This window comes from Pleurodeles waltl, chromosome 3_2 (genome assembly GCF_031143425.1).
Source record: "Pleurodeles waltl isolate 20211129_DDA chromosome 3_2, aPleWal1.hap1.20221129, whole genome shotgun sequence".
NCBI classification, from domain to species: Eukaryota; Metazoa; Chordata; class Amphibia; order Caudata; family Salamandridae; genus Pleurodeles; species Pleurodeles waltl.
The window spans coordinates 557,918-579,556 of NC_090441.1; the positions used below are offsets into that span (position 1 = coordinate 557,918).

The window sequence follows — 21,639 nt, forward strand, 5'->3', positions numbered from 1 at the left end:
ACACAGGTTCCACATTTCCCTTCCTCGAAGATATAAACTGTCATCCTCATCCCCAAATCTCAGAGGCTAAGCTCTTTCCCAAAATGCTCCAGCAACATTAGAGGGTGTGATACGTCCTTGGCCTTGCATTGACCATACGACACGTGGACAGCTTGAACTTCTAAGTCAATCATGATGACTTCACCATTGTTCGATGACTAAGATTCTCAAATGTTTCCTTGGTGTGGAAATGTTTGTCAGTGTAAAATCTGATATCCTTGCAGCATGCATCTTGCATGTTAAGGCATATGTAAGATAAAAACAAGGATTTTGTATAAAGCAGTTGGTCTTTGGTCTTACATACTTGAGATTGCCGTGCACCATCTCAGGAAATGGTTAGTGCAGCATCACAAATTGAATGCAATATCTCGTTATCGTCTGTGCTGCATGACACATAACCAATTGAGAATGTCAAAAAGTTACATTCTTTTTGCATCCTACTCATATTTGTTCTTGCATGGGAATTGTATTTTCACTGTATGCGAGTAACTGATAATCTGGCAGTGTGGACTAATGTTGATCTTCTGGCAGAATTATATTTATTCGTACTTATAAATACAGTAATTGTATAACTTCATTTTAAATTTAACCTATCTCAGCCTCGGCATACATAATGGAGTTAATTGTGTAATTATCTTGTTAAATATTTCAGACTGCCCTTGATATTCGACAATCAGTATTTGGAGGTAAAAATATCCATGTTGCTACAGCTCATGAAGACTTGGCATATTCTTCTTATGTTCACCAATACAGCTCTGGAAAATTTGACAATGCACTGTAAGTACTATAATTCTGAATTTAAAGCGCATTTTTCAGAATGCATAATGAGGTTCATATGAACACAATAAATACATAAAGGCACTTAACCAAACTAACACTCATTTGGGGCTGACAAAGGCTTTGTGAATTTGGGACTTCAAATAGCTCTATTGGATGTTTACTTTGATTGTTCTCAGATCTTTGGTGTTTGTAGATAGGTGGCTAGTGATGAGTGCCCAAAGGAGCAACACCTGTGACAGATCGGTAGAATTGGAGGTTTTTCAAGGAAGGTCTGGCTGGTGGAGCAGGAGTCTATTGATGCTTGTGACGTTCAACATGAACAGTAGGCTTTTTCTTAATCATATTAGTGAAGTTTCCTTAAAGATCAGTTAAATACACTTACTTGGTATTTCAATATGAATATCAGAATAACAGAAAGATGAGCTAGAAAAGACGGGAATGGTGGCAGAGATGGGCAAACTACGCAATATGAGCATGGTGTAATCGGTACTCTTCTTAGAATTTGGGAGGTTTCTTTTGTCTTTTGATTATATGTGCATCATGAGTCAGTTTTGTTCAGCTGACTGCATTAGAAATGAATAGTGAGCTGTAGGTTATTACTCATTTAATTAACAGCTTCCTAAGGGGTTATAATATCGCAACACAACACAAAGCAGACCTGTCGTAATGGGCTGAAACCTATGATTTTAATTGGGTCGTTTGGATGTAAGAAAGAGCTCTGCCTAATATGTCTAAAGCAAGTGCAGTGGAGTGGTGTGGGATGTGCGCTATTATTGTATTTTATATGCTTATTGAAGTAAGTCAGATAGACATTCTCAACATAACGTGTCTACTTGGTGTTATAATGCCTTACCACAATCATTCAGCAGAGCACTGTGACCCAAGTTTTAAAAGCCTCAGTTTCCTATGCATGCCACTTGCCTGAACCACTATCTTGTTTACTGTGAAAGTCTGCACTTTTGAGAATACTGTTACTGGCACCAAGCATGCTGACATTCCAGTGTTTGCTCTTGTTTCAGATTTCATGCAGAGCGTGCCATAGACATTATCACGCATATTCTCCCAGAAGACCATCTTCTTCTGGCTTCTTCCAAGAGAGTCAAAGGTACTTCTATTTTTAACTTCTGTTGTGTAAGCTTGTGAGTCCCAGATAAAGGGTACATTTTTTTTATGAGTTAGTGTTGGACGTGTGACAAAATGTACTGAGTCAGTATGAATTTCTGCCGCAGAGTTGTGTTTATATATTTAAAGCTAACAGAAGGAATAATACCTTTCAGCACCACTCCACATGCGTTTTGGTCATTGGTGACTAGCTTAAACGTAATCCAAGGCAACCCAGATCTTTATATTTCAGAGCATAGGTGAACATCTCTTTTTATTAAAGTGTAACATGGTACTAGAGTCTTCACTTAAGTAAATAGTCACTTTGAGCCTGACACTGCCATTTTACGTGGAGTATCCACAACAAATTAGATCGATATCACTAGCTAGATTTTGGCTAGCTGAGTACTGGTCCCTGCCTCAATGACAAACCCTGTAACCTTTGCTTTAAATACTGGGCAGATTTAAATCTAAAATGTTTTAGCATATGGCAATGTCAGAACCCTGTTCAGTGGGCCATGGGGCAAACTGGGGTTACAAGGCCCAGCAATAGGGGCTGAGGCCTTTTACTTCTGATGTCCTGGGGCCTGGCCCACTTGGGTCCTGAGGAACTGGGCCGAGTACTCCTTCAGCACTTGACTGTCAGTAGTTATGTGGGTCGAGCAGTCCAAGGCTTCTGGGGGGCAGGGGAGGGGGGTGGGGCGGGTCACACCTCAAAACTCGTGCAGCAGCAATAAATGATTGTCCAGTCAAATAGTTACGTTTATGGAGAAAAATAAAAGTATTTACTTTACAGCTACTACCACAAAGGGAAATACAACATTCACAAACAATTTCTGCAGTCCGTTTAGGTCAGGGGTTACAATGTTTTTTAAGCAGTCCCCTTAGTCCCAATCACTGCGAGCTCTAACAGTAGTGGTTACTCCCTATTCACTATAGGTGACATTTAGGTGAAATCCCACTAGTCAAAGTCTCAAAAGTCTCAATCCAACTCTCTATAGAAGTTAAGTGTTCCAACGCTAAAGTGCTATCTAGCAAGCAAGTTCCCCTGGTGCCACCTGCCAAGAAATCATCCAGATCTGCGCAAACCGGAGTCCCAGAGCGCACCCCCTCCTGGGCTCTGGAGCTGTAGTGACTGTCTCCTCAGAGGTCTTTGCACACCGCCCAGACAGGCTGTGCTCGGGTAGGCTTATGTTTCTCACATACAGTTGTGCAGCTGTAGCAGCTGGAGGTTTTCCATGGCTCCTACAAACTCAGTAAGTTCTTTGGTCTGTTCCGTGGTAAGGGGGTGGGGAGGAAATGTTAAAGTCCTGATGCTGATCCTCCATCACAGTGCAGGCTTGTAACGGGAGGGGTCGCCACAGCAGCCTCTTTCCCCCGGTGACAATCCCGACCACGTCACACTTCTTGCTGGGTCCTGGTGGCCCCCTCTGGCATAAAGGGTTACAGTCTCTCCACTGCACAGGGGGCTCCAACCCAGTCAGCACAGCAGATCTAACTGCAGCCCCTCCTGGCACACGGGGTCACATCTCACAATAGCAGACTAGCTACAGCCCACTCAGCACAGCATTCTCTTTACAGCAGCCCCTCCTGGCATACGGGGTCCCTGGATTTCCACTGCACTTTGGCTATGGCCCTATTGGTCACAAATCTCACTGCTTCCCATCCTGTAATCAGGGGTCAACGGTTCCTCAGGCCACATGGGCGATGACCATTTTAGTGCAGCAGTGGTCATGGCTCACTTTGCGGCGGTGCTCCTCCTGCGTATGAGGGTCGCCAACGTTCCCTGCAACCAGGCAACGACCCAATCCATGTAGCAGCTGTCACCTTGCTATGGGAATCCACTCTACATGATTCCCCACAGGACCTCGCACCCTCCAGCGCTCTCCTCCTTCTCGCAGGGCACACTGGTCTTGGCAAGTAGGCACGCTCTGGTGCTCAGGCTCTAGGGCTGGTAACCATGGATTCCCTGGGTGATGTCCTCTCACCCAGCTCAGCGGCTAGCAGGCCTTGGCCTCCAGTCCTGGTCACTGGCAGAAGTCTTGTAAAGCTTCTCCTCCTCGCGCAACCGACTGGCTGCTTTACAGTTGACAATTTTTTAGGTCTTATGTTTCCCTTCTTGTAGTCCATTCATTTCCCGACACTAACTGTGATTTAGAGTCTGAGTCTCTGAAGTTTATGTTGCGGGTCTTCTTCAGTTTGAAGTGTCCACTCCCCTGCCTTCTCTTCCTCCAGATAGCAGTTTTACAGCAGGAGGGACTCCAAAGCTGATAGCCCCACAACACAGACTATGGAAGTGATTAGGGGTTGACACTGGTTGTCAGCCACAGTGATATGTGTATCAACAGGTTAGCCCAGGGCCACAGCTCTACTCTTTATGACTATTATCAGCCCCAATGCCTTCCTGAGATGTGCTGAAGCCCCTCTCTCTGAATTTCTCTGACATTTCTCTGAATCAAAGAGCACCTTTGGAAGAGTACTGAGGGAGCTCTCTTCTCTCCAATGTGTCCCACACAGGCTTACTTATTTAAAATTCTGCTGCTATGTGCTTAAATCACCTTTGGCTTGCATCGGTTTGGTGTGAAGAGTTGGTCAGTGCATGTGTGATGTACATGTGCTGAATGTATGTGTGCCTGCAAATGATACAATACAGGGATAATGCAGTATAATGCAGTGCATGTTCTATGCATATATGTGCCAGTGAGTGGTGCTGTACATGAAGAATGTAGTGCTTGCATGCTGTGTACATGTGCTGTGTATATGTGTGCCTGTGAACTTTGTTCAAAGTTCCATCCCTCACGACTTCCACTACCTCAAAGATTTTAAGCCCCCTGAATTTTCACAGGTTTGACTATGGGGATAATGAGTACCAAATCTATAAAGATAGCAACTTATTTTTGGATCTCCAGGACACAAATGGCCTGGACACATCCCCTGACATTGGCCTCCATTCTACTGAGGAATGTTCATCCTTTGCCATGGTCATTAGGCAGGTCTTGACTTGCAGCTACCCTTAATGGCATCCGAGGTCAGGACTGACTGCTTCTCCTGTTACAGCCAGCTGTTTAAGAAGGATGAAAGACTCTGTTTTATTCTAAACCTACACCCTCTGAACTTCCTCAAGAAGTACAAGCTCAAGATGCTCACTGTGACTCAAGTTCAGTCTGCCCTGGATCCAGGCGACTGAATGGTGGCATTGGATTTGCAGGAGGCCTATTACTACATGCCTGTCCTGCTGCCCCACAGACATTGACTGTGGTTTCAGTTCAGCCACAAGCACAGTCAGTTCCCCCTGCTCCTGTTTGGCCTCATCGGAGCCTCTATGGTGTTGACAAAATTAATAGTGGTGGTTGCTGACAATCTAAGAAGGTTGGGAATACCATTATTTCTGTAACTCGACAACTGGTTGCTGTAGGCAGGTCTACCTCAAACAGTTGTGAACCACCAACAGACAACAATATGATATATCTGGGGTTTTCCATCAACGTGCTGAAGTCACACCTGATTCCTTCCCAGAAGCTCCTTCTTATTGGATCTACCCTGGGCACAGTGCTATTTCGTGCCTTCCCTCCACCTCAAAGTGTCCATGATGTTCAGGTCATGATCCTGACATTTCAGCCCTTGACCTGGGTCTCAGTGAGCGGGTCTGAGGCATCTTGGCCTCTTGGTCTTCTGCATCCTGCCAGTCGATGCCAGGTGCACATGCGGGCTTTGCACTGGGATCCAGGGGAATCACTCAGATTCTATCCACTTGTTGGAGGAGACTGAAAAGGATCTGCAGTAGTGGTTGTTGGATCTCATTTTTACTTGTGGCAGACCCCTCTCCCTACCCACCTACAGCTGACTTTCAAGACAGATGCATCCTTGCTGCGTTGATGAGGCCATCTGGGAGAGGTAGAGACCCAGTGACTCTCTTCTCTTGTGATAAAATGCCTCCAGTCTGTTGGAGTTATGGTTGAGTCACGTGGAATTTAAGGTTTCCTTCTATACATCAATGGGACAGGGTGCTGACTACAACACCGCCATGTGTTACTTCAACAGGCAGAATAGGTTGGGGTCTTGAGACCTGTGCTCTACGTCTCTGAAAATGGCTGAATTATCTGAGGGATCTTCCCTGGTTCTACAGTACCCGACAGAATATTTATAAGCCATTGCAGACGTGCTCTGCTGGCATTGGCTAATGGAACCTTGTCTCAATCTTTTCACCACCACCTAAATCGTGCAGCATCCAAATGTTTGCGCTTTAGAGTTCCCATGATACGTTTGCTCTGGAGATGCCTTTCATTTGGACTGGGGCTTGCTGCTCCTGTACTCCTTCTTTCCTGTATCTCACCTGCCCAAAATTGTCAAGATCAGGAATGACCATGTCACCCTATTGGCTCCGGATTAGGCCAGGAGAGTATGATACCTAGAACTTCTGGCCATGAGCATGTATCCTCTGATCCAGCTGCCTCTTCAGGAAGACCTTCTCTCATAGCAGCAGGACAGGGCCCTGCACCAGAGCCTGTGCTACCTACACCTCAATGCTTGTAGAAAGAACGGTGACAACTATCCACTTATCCCAAGGTAGTAAATGTCATTCTGGCAGCCAGACATCCCTCCATCAATACCATATATGTGGGATGCTGGAAGAAGATTTTTGGGTGGTTTTCTCCTAGACATATCCAGCACCTGCAAGCCCAGTTATCTAACGTCGTCCTTTTGTCCCTTTCAATAGCCTAGCAAAGCCTTTCTGTGGCCCCAGGTGAACGTTATCTGTCACCCTTATTGGTCTTTCTACAGTTACCTGATCAGCCATCACTGTTTAAATCACTTGTTGTGATGTTTCTTAAAAGGACTGACACAGGCTTCTGCCCCATACCCCAGTGGGATCTATATTTGGTTCTCATTTCTTATGTGCACCATATTTGAGCCAGTGTAATGTCGTGCCCCAAGGTTACTAAAGCTGAGGACGGTGTTCCTCATAACGATCATGTCCACTTGACATGAGTGCCCCCAGTGCAAGATAATCGTCATTCCTATTGGTAAAAGGGCCTTTTTATGTGCCTACATCTTTAAATGAATAGAGAAACGTTCCTGAACAATATCTGATTGCATTTTTAATAATGATCACAGACGTGGGACTGAGGGAAGAACAAAGAGTTATCAAAGCCACCTTGTGTGTTAAATTCTTTAGAGTTGCCCTTAGATGAACACAATCCTTTTTTTTCCCTGTGAACATGACATTCTGATCCTGATTTTTAACCTAGTTGAATTGAAACAGGAGACTCTTACTCCCCTCATCAGGAGCTCTTTCAAACATCACATCTAGTCCTTTTCTGTGTCATTGATGCCACATGTCTCAAAAGCAGAACTTGTGGGGAGACAACAGAGCTCTCACTCTGCCATTGTGTGACCTTCGAGCTTGATATAACCACAGCTAACAATTATGTGGCTCTATATGGCTATTGTGAAAACAACTAATGAATTTCTATAGTGGAGCGTTGTTTAGTATTTTCGTTTCAAATTTGTAATTTATAATCAAAGGATTGGTGAAGCTACAGACACATATTTTATAACAAGACCGGAGGCTCCTATTATGCGTTCTCTTCTTGCTTTATTAAAACAGCAGTCAAGACAAAAAAGACTACAAATCCCATGTGGCTAACACAGACAGCCAATGGGATTGAAAACATAGTATAAAACATGTTGACCAATAGCAGTATTCCCCATGCTATTGTGACGTCACTTGACTGCAAGCAGCCCTCTTTTCTTGCTGCTGCAGTCAAGATAAGTCACGCTTTTCTATCGTCCTATCTTTCTTTTATATTTGTTACGTTTTATTCATATAAACATATTATGTTCGATGGCATCTGTCGCTGTAGATACGCATGTTTTGCAATAGCTCGCCATCTGGTGTTGGGCCGGAGTGTTACAAGTTGTTTTTCTTCGAAGAAGTCTTTCGAGTCACGGGACCGAGTGACTCCTCCTTTTGTCTCCATTGCGCATGGGCGTCGACTCCATCTTCGATTGTTTTTTTTCAGCCATCGGGTTCGGACGTGTTCCTGTTGCTCCGAGTTTCGGAACGGAAAATTAGCTAATTTCGGAAGATTTTCGTCGGTATTGTTGCGTTCGGGATCGGCGTACTTAGATTCAACACCGCATCGAAGATCGAAGAGCTCCGGTGCCCTTCGGGGTAGTTTTTCGATCCCCGTCGGGGCCTGGTCGGCCCGACCGCGTGCTGAAGAACGCCGATGGAACGGACCCCGTTCCGTTTCTGCCCCAAATGCCACAATAAATACCCCTATACAGACCAACACTTGGTCTGTAACCTGTGCCTGTCACCTGAGCACAGTGAAGACACCTGTGAGGCCTGTCGTGCGTTCCGGTCCCGAAAGACACTCCGAGACCGTCGAGCCAGAAGACTTCAGATGGCGTCCGCGCCGACAGCCCACCGAGAGTTCGAGGAGCAGGAAGAGGAAGGTACCTTCTCGATCCAAGAATCGGACTCCGAAGAATTCGACGATACACAAACCGTGAGTAAGACGTCGAAAACCACACAGAGGAAAATTTACAAGGCCCAGGGGACGCCACTGCCATCAGGCCATGGCTCCACCCATAAATTCGGTGACCGACCGTCGGCACCGAAAAAGGCCCAAACAGTGCCGAGATCGTCCGACTCCGGTCGAGACACAGGCACGCAGCCTTCTCGGGACCGAGAAAGTGCTGGAGACAAGCCTCGACACCGAGATACCGGTGTGGACACGGCTCGACGCCGAGACAGCGGCACCGAAGAAGATCGACGCCGAGAGGTTTCGGCCCCGAAAAAGAAAAAAGTCACCTCGGAGCCGAAAAAACACGCAGACAGGGTTTCGGTGCCGAAACAAACTGCAAGCGACCCAGCTTCAGGCTCTTATACAGAAGAGCACTCGCTAACCTCCCAAATGCAAAAGCATAGGTTTGAGGAAGAGCTACAATCAACTGATGTGGACCATACGCAAAAGCGTATCTTCATACAGCAGGGGACAGGAAAAATAAGCACCCTTCCCCCCATTAGAAGAAAGAGAAGGTTGGAGTTCCAAACTGAACAGACACCACAACCAAAAGTGGTGAAAAGAGTTACCCCACCACCCTCTCCTCCGCCCGTGATTAACGTCTCACCAGCACGAACTCCATCACACTCCCCAGCTCACACCACCATAAGCCAGGGTGACCAAGATCAAGACGCATGGGACCTATACGACGCCCCAGTGTCAGATAACAGTCCGGAAGCATACCCTACGAAGCCATCTCCACCAGAAGACAGCACCGCGTATTCTCAAGTGGTGGCTAGAGCAGCACAATTTCACAACGTAAGCCTCCACTCAGAACAGGTCGAGGATGATTTTTTATTCAACACACTCTCCTCCACCCACAGCTCATACCAAAGCCTGCCTATGCTCCCTGGTATGCTCCGGCACGCGAAAGAAATCTTTAAGGAGCCGGTCAAAAGTAGGGCAATCACACCAAGGGTGGAAAAAAAGTATAAAGCGCCTCCTACAGACCCGGTTTTCATCACTACACAGCTGCCACCAGACTCTGTCGTTGTAGGAGCAGCTAGGAAAAGGGCCAACTCTCATACATCTGGAGATGCACCACCCCCAGATAAAGAAAGCCGCAAGTTCGATGCAGCTGGTAAAAGAGTCGCAGCACAAGCTGCAAACCAGTGGCGCATCACAAACTCCCAGGCACTACTTGCGCGCTATGACAGAGCCCACTGGGACGAGATGCAACATCTCATTGAACATCTGCCCAAGGACTTACAAAATAGGGCAAAACAAGTGGTTGAGGAGGGACAGACCATTTCCAACAACCAGATCCGCTCCTCCATGGACGCTGCAGATACAGCTGCACGGACAATTAATACATCTGTAACTATCAGAAGGCATGCATGGCTCCGAACGTCTGGATTTAAACCAGAGATTCAACAAGCAGTTCTCAATATGCCTTTTAATGAAAAAGAACTGTTCGGTCCAGAAGTGGACACAGCGATTGAGAAACTCAAAAAAGATACGGACACTGCCAAAGCCATGGGCGCACTCTACTCCCCGCAGAGCAGAGGGAATTACAGCACATTCCGTAAAACACCCTTTCGAGGGGGGTTTCGGGGTCAGAGCACACAAGCCAGCACCTCACAAGCAACACCGTCCAGTTACCAGGGACAGTATAGGAGGTTTTAGGGGACAATATAGAGGAGGGCAATTCCCTAGAAATAGAGGAAGATTTCAGAGCCCCAAAACCCCTACTACTAAACAGTGACTCACATGTCACTCACCCCCTCCACACAACACCAGTGGGGGGAAGAATAAGTCATTATTACAAAGCATGGGAGGAAATCACTACAGACACTTGGGTTCTAGCAATTATCCAACATGGTTATTGCATAGAATTTCTACAATTCCATGCAATTATCCAACATGGTTATTGCATAGAATTTCTACAATTCCCTCCAAACATACCACCAAAAGCACAAAATTTGACAACACACCATTCCAATCTCCTGGAGATAGAAGTGCAGGCACTATTGCAAAAGAATGCAATCGAATTAGTGCCAAACACACAAATAAACACAGGAGTTTACTCACTGTACTTTCTGATACCAAAGAAGGACAAAACGCTGAGACCAATCCTAGACCTCAGAGTAGTGAACACTTTCATCAAATCAGACCACTTTCACATGGTCACACTACAAGAAGTATTGCCATTGCTAAAACTACACGACTACATGGCAACTTTAGACCTCATGGATGCTTATTTCCATATACCAATACACCCATCGCACAGGAAATACCTAAGGTTTGTATTCAAGGGAATACATTACCAATTCAAGGTACTGCCTTTCGGATTAACAACCGCACCAAGAGTCTTTACCAAATGTCTAGCAGTAGTCGCTGCACACATAAGAAGGCAGCAAATACATGTGTTCCCATATCTAGACGACTGGCTAATCAAGGCCCATTCGTTAATACAGTGCTCAAATCACATAAATCATATCATACAAACCCTCTTCAAACTAGGGTTCACCGTCAATTTCACAAAATCCAAAATTCTGCCGCGCAAGGTACAACAATACCTGGGAGCCATAATAGACACATCAAAAGGAGTAGCCACTCCAAGTCCACAAAGAATTCGAAATTTCAACACCATCATACAACGCATGTATCCAACACAAAGGATACACGCAAAGATGGTACTACAACTCCTAGGCATGATGTCTTCATGCATAGCCATTGTCCCAAACGCAAGACTGCACATGAGGCCCTTACAACAGTGCCTAGCATCACAATGGTCGCAAGCACAGGGTCACCTTCTAGATCTGGTGTTAATAGACCGCCAAACTTACCTCTCGCTTCTGTGGTGGAACAACATAAATTTAAACAAAGGGCGGCCTTTCCAAGACCCAGTGCCACAATACGTAATAACAACAGATGCTTCCATGACAGGGTGGGGAGCACACCTCGATCAACACAGCATACAAGGACAATGGAACATACATCAAACAAAACTGCATATAAATCACCTAGAACTTCTAGCAGTTTTTCAAGCACTAAAAGCTTTCCAACCAATAATAGTTCACAAATACATCCTCGTCAAAACAGACAACATGACAACAATGTATTATCTAAACAAGCAAGGGGGGACGCACTCCACGCAGTTAAGCCTGCTAGCACAAAAGATTTGGCGTTGGGCAGTTCACAACCAAATTCGCCTAATAGCACAATTTATACCAGGGATCCAAAATCAACTCGCAGACAATCTCTCTCGAGATCACCAACAGGTCCACGAATGGGAAATTCACCCCCAAATTCTGAACACTTATTTCAAACTCTGGGGAACACCTCAGATAGACTTGTTTGCGACAAGGGAGAACGCAAAATGCCAAAACTTCGCATCCAGATACCCACACAAACAGTCCCAAGGCAATGCCCTATGGATGAACTGGTCAGGGATATTTGCTTACGCTTTTCCTCCTCTCCCTCTCCTTCCTTACCTGGTAAACAAACTCAGTCAAAACAAACTCAAACTCATATTGATAGCACCAACTTGGGCAAGGCAACCCTGGTACACAACGCTGCTAGACCTATCAGTAGTACCCTGCATCAAACTGCCCAACAGGCCAGATCTGTTGACACAGCACAACCAAAAGATCAGACACCCAGATCCAGCATCGCTGAATCTAGCAATCTGGCTCCTGAAATCCTAGAATTCGGGCACTTACAACTTACCCAAGAATGTATGGAAGTCATAAAACAAGCCAGAAGGCCATCCACCAGGCACTGCTATGCAAGTAAATGGAAGAGGTTTGTTTGCTACTGCCATATTAATCAAATACAACCATTACACACAACTCCAGAACATGTAGTGGGTTACTTGCTTCACTTACAAAAATCTAACCTGGCTTTCTCTTCCATTAAAATACACCTTGCAGCAATATCTGCATACCTGCAGACTACCTATTCAACTTCCCTATATAAGATACCAGTCATTAAAGCATTCATGGAGGGCCTTAGGAGAATTATACCACCAAGAACACCACCTGTTCCTTCATGGAACCTAAATGTTGTCCTAACTAGTCTTATGGGTCCACCTTTTGAACCCATGCACTCCTGCGACATACAGTTCCTAACCTGGAAGGTGGCATTTCTCATCGCCATTACTTCCCTAAGAAGAGTAAGCGAGATTCAGGCGTTTACAATACAGGAACCTTTTATACAACTACACAAGAATAAGGTCGTCCTAAGGACCAATCCTAAATTTTTGCCAAAGGTTATTTCACCGTTCCATCTAAATCAAACAGTGGAACTTCCAGTGTTCTTTCCACAGCCAGATACCGTAGCTGAAAGGGCACTACATACATTAGATGTCAAAAGAGCATTGATGTATTACATTGACAGAACAAAAAACATCAGAAAGACTAAACAACTATTTATTGCATTTCAAAGACCTCATGCAGGAAACCCAATATCAAAACAAGGTATAGCCAGATGGATAGTTAAATGCATCCAAATCTGCTACCTTAAAGCTAAACGACAGCTGCCCATTACACCAAGGGCACACTCAACCAGAAAGAAGGGTGCTACCATGGCCTTTCTAGGAAACATCCCAATGCAAGAAATATGTAAGGCAGCCACATGGTCTACGCCTCACACATTCACTAAGCACTACTGTGTAGACGTGTTATCCGCAGAACAAGCCACAGTAGGTCAAGCCGTATTAAGAACATTATTTCAGACTACTTCCACTCCTACAGGCTGATCCACCACTTTTGGGGAGATAACTGCTTCCTAGTCTATGCAAAACATGCGTATCTACAGCGACAGATGCCATCGAACTGAAAATGTCACTTACCCAGTGTACATCTGTTCGTGGCATCAGTCGCAGTAGATTCGCATGTGCCCACCCGCCTCCCCGGGAGCCTGTAGCAGTTTGGAAGTTACCTTCAATTATTTATAGATGTATCATCTCAACCTTAAATAGGTGCATACTTAGTCACTCCATTGCATGGGCACTATTACTACAATTCAACTCCTACCTCACCCTCTGCGGGGAAAAACAATCGAAGATGGAGTCGACGCCCATGCGCAATGGAGACAAAAGGAGGAGTCACTCGGTCCCGTGACTCGAAAGACTTCTTCGAAGAAAAACAACTTGTAACACTCCGGCCCAACACCAGATGGCGAGCTATTGCAAAACATGCGAATCTACTGCGACTGATGCCACGAACAGATGTACACTGGGTAAGTGACATTTTCATTACTGTTGTCGGCGTGTTGCCGCATTATATTTCATAAGCCCTTGTTCGCGCTCGTGCTTTTGTTTTTTCCTGTCCTTGGCAGCACATTGTGGGTGCTTCCGAGGCAGGAATTCGAAATATTTTTGCATGCGCAACGCGCGCTGCTCCTTCGAGGATTTCCCTCGCGTACAGGACCAACCGTCACTCGGTTGCCTGACGCGAGCAGAGGAAACCCTACGAAGCGCTCTCCTAAACGCTTCCTCACCTCAACGCCCTTCTGCCTTTATCGGCTGCCTTCCTGGTTCTCACGGCACCAATTCCCTTGGCCCCGCCCTCGTGTAGGAGGGTTCTTCCTTGTTTTCATTCGGTCCTCTCTTTAGTTAACCCCCGGCTGCCCAGCTCACATAGGAAATTCTGTTAGAATTTAATTCCTGTAATTTAAAAGCCATATTTTCACCAGGATTTTTTTTTCCTTTTGTTATTAATTTAACTTTAACATGGAAACCAACTCCTCAGCTATGGAACAGGGTGTTCCTAGTGAAATTGAAGACATAAGAAACGAATTACGTAATTTTATCAAAAGTTCTGTTCAACAGGCTATGGCGTAATTTATGCAGAAATTATCTAAGAATTTGGAGTCAAATTTTTCTAACCTTTTATCCAAATCTTCGGCCCAGTCTGCGGGGGAATGCAGTCAGCGCCAGCCTGCCAACCCTATGGTTCCGGCACAAACGGAGAGTGAGTTTACCTCACATATGACAGAGGACGCGGTTCCTCACAAGGCTCCTGCCAAGGAGTATAATAATATGGTTTCCAAACCCTCTTTGAAACGTAAAGCCAACAACGTCACATTCCCCTTCCCACTCCCTATACCTCTACCCCTAATTCGGATGATGACATCCCAGATGCGGATTCAGATTTCTATGTCTCTGACAAAGACAACACTGATTCTTTTTCTCCTCCGCCTAAGAAACCCAAAGGTCCTTCTGTTTCTCCTCCTTTGTTTGACGCAGAAGGTTTTCCCATGTTTGACCCCTCCAACATACTTCGCCCCAATTCCACCGAATGGCTCCCTGCTGACCATGTCGGTCGTTACGTGGCTCAGAAATTATTTTCTCCCCTAGATAAGCAGACCAGAGCCAAGCTCAAGTCCGAATGTCCACGCCCCGTCCTTCCACACAAAGCTACTTCCACCCCCTCCATTGATGAACAGATGTTAACGTTTTTCACTAAACAGGGCAGAGACCCTCGTAAGGGAGTAGATAAGGCATGGTCGTCCTGTCAGGACTAACTATTGGACGTCATAGGTCCCCTTACATGAATCTTTGACATGATTGAATCAGCCAGGCTGGATGGCAGCTTTCTAGATCCAGAAGAGTTATCCTTATGGGTTCAACGTTGTTTCTGCCTTCTGGGGAATGCTAACTCCTCTCTCATACATGAGACGCAAAGGCCTCCTGATCAAACTGGACCCTAAATTGATTAATTTGACAACGGTCCAACCCCAAATTCATACTGAAGGACTGCTTTTCGGTGATTTTTTCATCAAAAATCTCAGCAAGTACGTTGCCACATTTACCTAATTAGACAAAGCACAACAGTCTATGCGGAAAATGTTCAACCAACGGGTTTTTGCCAGGGCCGGTAGAGGCAGGGGCCGCTTTACCGGCCGAGGTTCCGTCAACCAAGGCTCCAGAGGATACTACGGTTCCTACCAACAGGAATTTAGACCGCAGTTCTATCCCCAGCGCGGCAGAGGCTATCGTTCCAGATCCTTTAGACACTCCAAAGCCTCCAACCCTACAGGTAAGCCCTCAGCTTGGTTCTTTTCCAACCGGGGGTCGCATCTGCCATTTTCTTTCAAATTGGTTAACAATTACAGTGGATGTATGGGTTTTAAATACTGTGCAAGGTTACACAATAGAACTATATTCCACCCCAGTTCAAACATTTTACACTCCTTCTCCCCAATTCTCCACAGAAATGACCCAGTTAATATCTCTGGAGGTAGATTCCCTTTTACTAAAGCAAGCAATTTCAGTCACCCAACCACATCCTTTAGGGTTTACCAGCCCAATCTTTCTAGTTCAAAAGAAAAACAAAAAGATGCGTCCAGTCATCAACTTAAAACACTTCAACCGATTTGTGGTGTACAGACATTTCAAAATGGAAACAATTCTTCACCTCAGGGACATACTTCTTCAAAACGACTGGATGGTCAGACTGGATCTCCAGGGTGCCTATTTAGTCGTCCCGATACATCCAGATTCCAGGAAATTCCTTCAGTTCCATTGGTTCGACCAAACCTATCACTTTACCTCTCTGCCCTTCGGTCTATCATCTGCCCCTTGGTGTTTCACCAAGCTATTGAAGCCTGTGGTAGCCTTCCTAAGATCCCAGGGCATAAGGCTTCTGATTTATCTAGACGATATTCCAATTCTAAGCCAATCTCCTCAAATTCTTCTACTTCACTTACAAACAGCCTCCTCTCTTCTAGAGAATCTAGGCTTTATAATAAACAGAGAGAAGTCCCTACTAACTCCATCCCAAACCATAGAATTCTTAGGATTTCAAATCAATTCCATTTCAGCTACTCTCCTTCTTCCCACGTCAAAAATAAGATCCATAAATTCAGAGATCCTGCAAATTCTTCGCAGCTCTCTCATCTCTCTCAGAACCTTAGCTCGAATAGTAGGCCTGCTGTCCTCTTCTATTCAGGCTATTTTTCCAGGTCCCCTTCATTGCCGCTCCCTTCAAAGACTGAAGATTCAACACTTAAGAAAAGGTCTATCTTATTCCGACCTCATTCCCTTAGACGTAGAGTCCCGAACAGAGCTTCAATGGTGGATAGACCATTTGGACGCTTGGAACGGAAAAAGTATATTTCCATCAGCCCCAGATCTTGTCTTAGAATCCGATGCAAGTCGTCTGGGCTGGGGGGCCCGATGTGGTCCCATATCGACTGGAGGTACATGGTCTTCCGAGGAGTCCAAATTGCATATCAATTGTTTAGAGATGCTTGCCGGCTCCTTTGCAATCAGAAGCCTAGCAAAGCACAAAGTTCATTGCGCAATACTCCTCAGGATGGACAACATCTCTGCAGTCAGGTATATAAATCATCTTGGAGGGACAAAATCAAAACCTCTGGCGGATCTAGCCAAGAGTTTTTGGGAATTTTGCCTTTTAAACCATCTTTCGGTTCATGCAGAGTACCTTCCAGGAGCTCTCAATTCAATCGCAGACTGGCATTCTCGTCACCTCCGAGACTCCAGCGATTGGAGAATTCATCCTTCAGTTTTCGACAAGATTCATTCCTTTTGGGGTCCGTTTTCCATAGATCTGTTCACATCCCGACTGAACACTCAACTTCCCCAATTTTACAGTTGGCGTCCAGATCCATTAGCCTTGGCATCAGATGCTTTCTCTCAAAATTGGTCTCTCTCCCTCAATTACGCCTTTCCCCCCTTTATCATGATCAACAGGGTCTTAGCTCATGCCAGACGTCAGAATGCATCCCTTATCTCATTGTCCCGTTCTGGCAATCCCAAGTATGGTTTCCTACCCTACTGGAACTCTCAGTGGACTTTCCCTTGTTAATCCCATCCTTCCCAGACTTACTGTTGGACCCTTTTCAGCGTCCCCATCCCCTCATTGCAGACAATATCCTCACTCTGTCCGCCTGGAAGATCTCAGGAATCCCCAATCTAACCCTGTCATTTCGTCAGAAGCTTTTCAATACATCTCAAATTCATGGGCCCCGGGTACCAAGAAAGCCTACAAAGCAGCCTGGTCTTTATGGGACGGCTGGTGTTTGGGAAGGCAAGGCAACTTGATTCCTTTTCAGCAGATGTGATTTTTGTAGTTAACTTCCTAGCCGCAGAAGCCAGTAAAGGCAAGGCTTTTCGTACCATTAACCTTTATAGGTCGGCTATTTCTTCCAATCACATCCAGGTCAACGGTAAACCCATAGGCGAGCATCCACTGGTGTGCAGATTATTAAAGGGAGTAAAATTTTCCAAACCTCCTCTTCCAAAATACAATCAATTATGGGATGTTAACGTTGTTCTGAAGTTTTTCATTTCATTGCCGGATAACACGTTGTTATCTCTTAAAATGATATCAGCTAAGTTAACAATGTTATTATGTCTAATCTCTATTAAACGTTTATCAGATGTAAAAGCACTTGACGTCTCCAACCAGTCAGTTTACCCCTTCGGGGGTATTATTTTCGGTTGTTCGACGTACCAAAACCAACTTATCGTCAGTTTTTTATCCTTATTTCCCACAGCAACCAAAATTATGTGTAGGCCAATGTCTTAAAGTTTATGAACAAAAGACTGCAGATTTGAGAACATCCTCCTCCCAACTACTTATTTCTTTTAGGAAACCTTACCACCTGGTTTCATCTGCCACTTTAGCTCGTTGGGTGAAATGGATTATGTCCTTAGCTGGTATCGATATGTTCGATGGCATCTGTCGCTGTAGATACGCATGTTTTGCATAGCTCGCCATCTGGTGTTGGGCCGGAGTGTTACAAGTTGTTTTTCTTCGAAGAAGTCTTTCGAGTCACGGGACCGAGTGACTCCTCCTTTTGTCTCCATTGCGCATGGGCGTCGACTCCATCTTCGATTGTTTTTTTTCCGCCATCGGGTTCGGACGTGTTCCTGTCGCTCCGAGTTTCGGAACGGAAAGATAGCTAATTTCGGAAGATTTTCGTCGGTATTGTTGCGTTCGGGATCGGCGTAGTTAGATTCAACACCGCATCGAAGATCGAAGAGCTCCGGTGCTCTTCGGGGTAGTTTTTCGATCCCCCGTCGGGGCCTGGTCGGCCCGACCGCGTGCAGAAGAACGCCGATGGAACGGACCCCGTTCCGTTTCTGTCCCAAATGCCACAATAAATACCCCTATACAGACCAACACTTGGTCTGTAACCTGTGCCTGTCACCTGAGCACAGTGAAGACACTTGCGAGGCCTGTCGTGCGTTCCGGTCCCGAAAAACACTCCGAGACCGTCGAGCCAGAAGACTTCAGATGGCGTCCGCGCCGACAGCCCACCGGGAGTTCGAGGAACAAGAAGAGGAGGGAACCTTTTCGATCCAAGAATCGGACTCCGAAGGATTCGACGATACACAAACCGTGAGTAAGACGTCGAAAGCCACTCAGAAGAAGATTTACAAGGCCCAGGGGACGCCACTGCCACAAGGCCATGGCTCGACCCATTAATTCGGTGACCGACCGTCGGCACCGAAAAAGGCCCAAACAGTGCCGAGATCGTCCGACTCCGGTCGAGACACCGGCACGCAGCCTTCTCGGGACCGAGAAAGTGCTGGAGACAAGCATCGACACCGAGATACCGGTGTAGACACGGCTCGACGCCGAGACAGCGGCACCGAAGAAGATCGACGCCGAGAGGTTTCGGCCCCGAAAAAGAAAAAAGTCACCTCGGAGCCGAAAAAAGATGCAGACAGGGTTTCGGTGCCAAAACAAACTGCAACCGACCCAGTTTCAGGCTCTTATACAGAAGAGCACTCGCTAACCTCCCAAATGCAAAAGCATAGGTTTGAGGAAGAGCTACACTCAACTGATGTAGACCATACGCAAAAGCGTATTTTCATTCAGCAGGGGACAGGAAAAATAAGCACCCTTCCCCCTATTAGAAGAAAGAGAAGATTGGAGTTCCAAACTGAACAGACACCACAAACAAAAGTGGTGAAAAAAGTTACCCCACCACCCTCTCCTCCACCTGTGATTAACGTCTCACCAGCACAAACTCCATCACATTCCCCAGCTCACACCACCATGAGCCAGGGTGACCAAGATCAAGACGCATGGGACTTATACGACGCCCCAGTGTCAGATAACAGTCCGGAGGCATACCCTACGAAGCCATCTCCACCAGAGGACAGCACTGCGTATTCTCAAGTGGTGGCTAGAGCAGCACAATTTCACAATGTAAGCCTCCACTCAGAACAGGTCGAGGATGACTTTTTATTCAACACACTCTCCTCCACCCACAGCTCCTACCAAAGCCTGCCTATGCTCCCTGGTATGCTCCGGCACGCAAAAGAAATCTTTAAGGAGCCGGTCAAAAGCAGGGCAGTCACACCAAGAGTGGAAAAAAAGTACAAGGCGCCTCCTACAGACCCGGCTTTCATCACTACACAGCTGCCACCAGACTCTGTCGTTGTAGGAGCAGCTAGGAAAAGGGCCAACTCCCACACATCTGGAGATGCACCACCCCCAGATAAAGAAAGCCGCAAGTTCGATGCAGCTGGTAAGAGAGTCGCAGCACAAGCTGCAAACCAGTGGCGCATCGCTAACTCCCAGGCACTACTTGCGCGCTATGACAGAGCCCATTGGGATGAGATGCAACATCTCATTGACCATCTGCCCAAGGACCTACAAAATAGGGCAAAACAAGTGGTTGAGGAGGGACAGACCATTTCCAACAACCAAACCCGCTCCTCCATGGACGCTGCAGATACAGCTGCACGGACAATTAATACATCTGTAACTATCAGAAGGCATGCATGGCTCCGAACGTCTGGATTTAAACCAGAGATTCAGCAAGCAGTTCTCAATATGCCTTTTAATGAAAAAGAACTGTTCGGCCCAGAAGTGGACACAGCGATTGAGAAGCTCAAAAAAGACACGGACACTGCTAAAGCCATGGGCGCACTCTACTCCCCGCAGAGCAGAGGGAATTACAGCACATTCCGTAAAACACCCTTTAGAGGGGGGTTTCGGGGTCAGAGCACACAAGCCAGCACCTCACAGGCAACACAGTCCAGTTACCAGGGACAGTACAGAGGAGGTTTTCGGGGACAATATAGAGGAGGGCAATTCCCTAGGAATAGAGGAAAATTTCAAAGCCCCAAAACCCCTACTACTAAGCAGTGACTCACATGTCACTCATCCCCTCCACACAACACCAGTGGGGGGAAGAATAAGTCATTATTACAAAGCATGGGAGGAAATCACTACGGACACTTGGGTTCTAGCAATTATCCAACTTGGTTATTGCATAGAATTTCTACAATTCCCTCCAAACATACCACCAAAAGCACAAAATTTGACAAAACATCATTCCAATCTCCTGGAGATAGAAGTGCAGGCACTATTGCAAAAGAATGCAATCGAATTAGTGCCAAACACACAAATAAACACAGGGGTTTACTCACTGTACTTTCTGATACCAAAGAAGGACAAAACGCTGAGACCAATCCTAGACCTCAGAATAGTGAACACATTCATCAAATCAGACCATTTTCACATGGTCACACTACAAGAAGTATTACCATTGCTAAAACTACACGACTACATGTCAACTTTAGACCTCAAGGACGCGTATTTCCATATACCAATACACCCATCGCACAGGAAATACCTAAGGTTTGTATTCAAAGGAATACATTACCAATTCAAGGTACTGCCTTTCGGATTAACAACCGCACCAAGAGTCTTTACCAAATGTCTAGCGGTAGTCGCTGCACACATCAGAAGGCAGCAAATACATGTGTTCCCATATCTAGACGACTGGCTAATCAAGGCCCATTCGTTAATAGAGTGCTCAAATCACACAAATCAGATCATACAAACCCTCTTCAAACTAGGGTTCACCGTCAACTTCACAAAATCCAACATTCTGCCGTGCAAGGTACAACAATACCTAGGAGCCATAATAGACACAACAAAAGGAGTACTCCAAGTCCCCAAAGAATTCAAAATTTCAACACCATCATACAACGCATGTATCCAACACAAAAGATACAAGCAAAGATGGTATTACAACTCTTAGGCATGATGTCTTCATGCATAGCCATTGTCCCAAACGCAAGACTGCACATGAGGCCCTTACAACAGTGCCTAGCATCACAGTGGTCTCAAGCACAGGGTCATCTTCTACATCTGGTGTTAATAGACCGCCAAACTTACCTCTCGCTTCTGTGGTGGAACAACATAAATTT

General features: G+C 45.9%; 1 protein-coding gene across 2 annotated transcripts in view; it reads left to right on the plus strand.

The window, feature by feature from the left end:
- Positions 1-21,639, plus strand: part of APPBP2 (amyloid beta precursor protein binding protein 2) — a 337,597-nt gene that overhangs the window by 260,022 nt on the left and 55,936 nt on the right. For both annotated transcript variants that reach the window (XM_069226533.1, XM_069226534.1), the window contains 2 exons: positions 692-816; positions 1,839-1,924. In XM_069226533.1, coding sequence (XP_069082634.1) covers positions 692-816; positions 1,839-1,924 — 211 coding nt within the window. The remainder of the gene's footprint in view (positions 1-691; positions 817-1,838; positions 1,925-21,639) is intronic.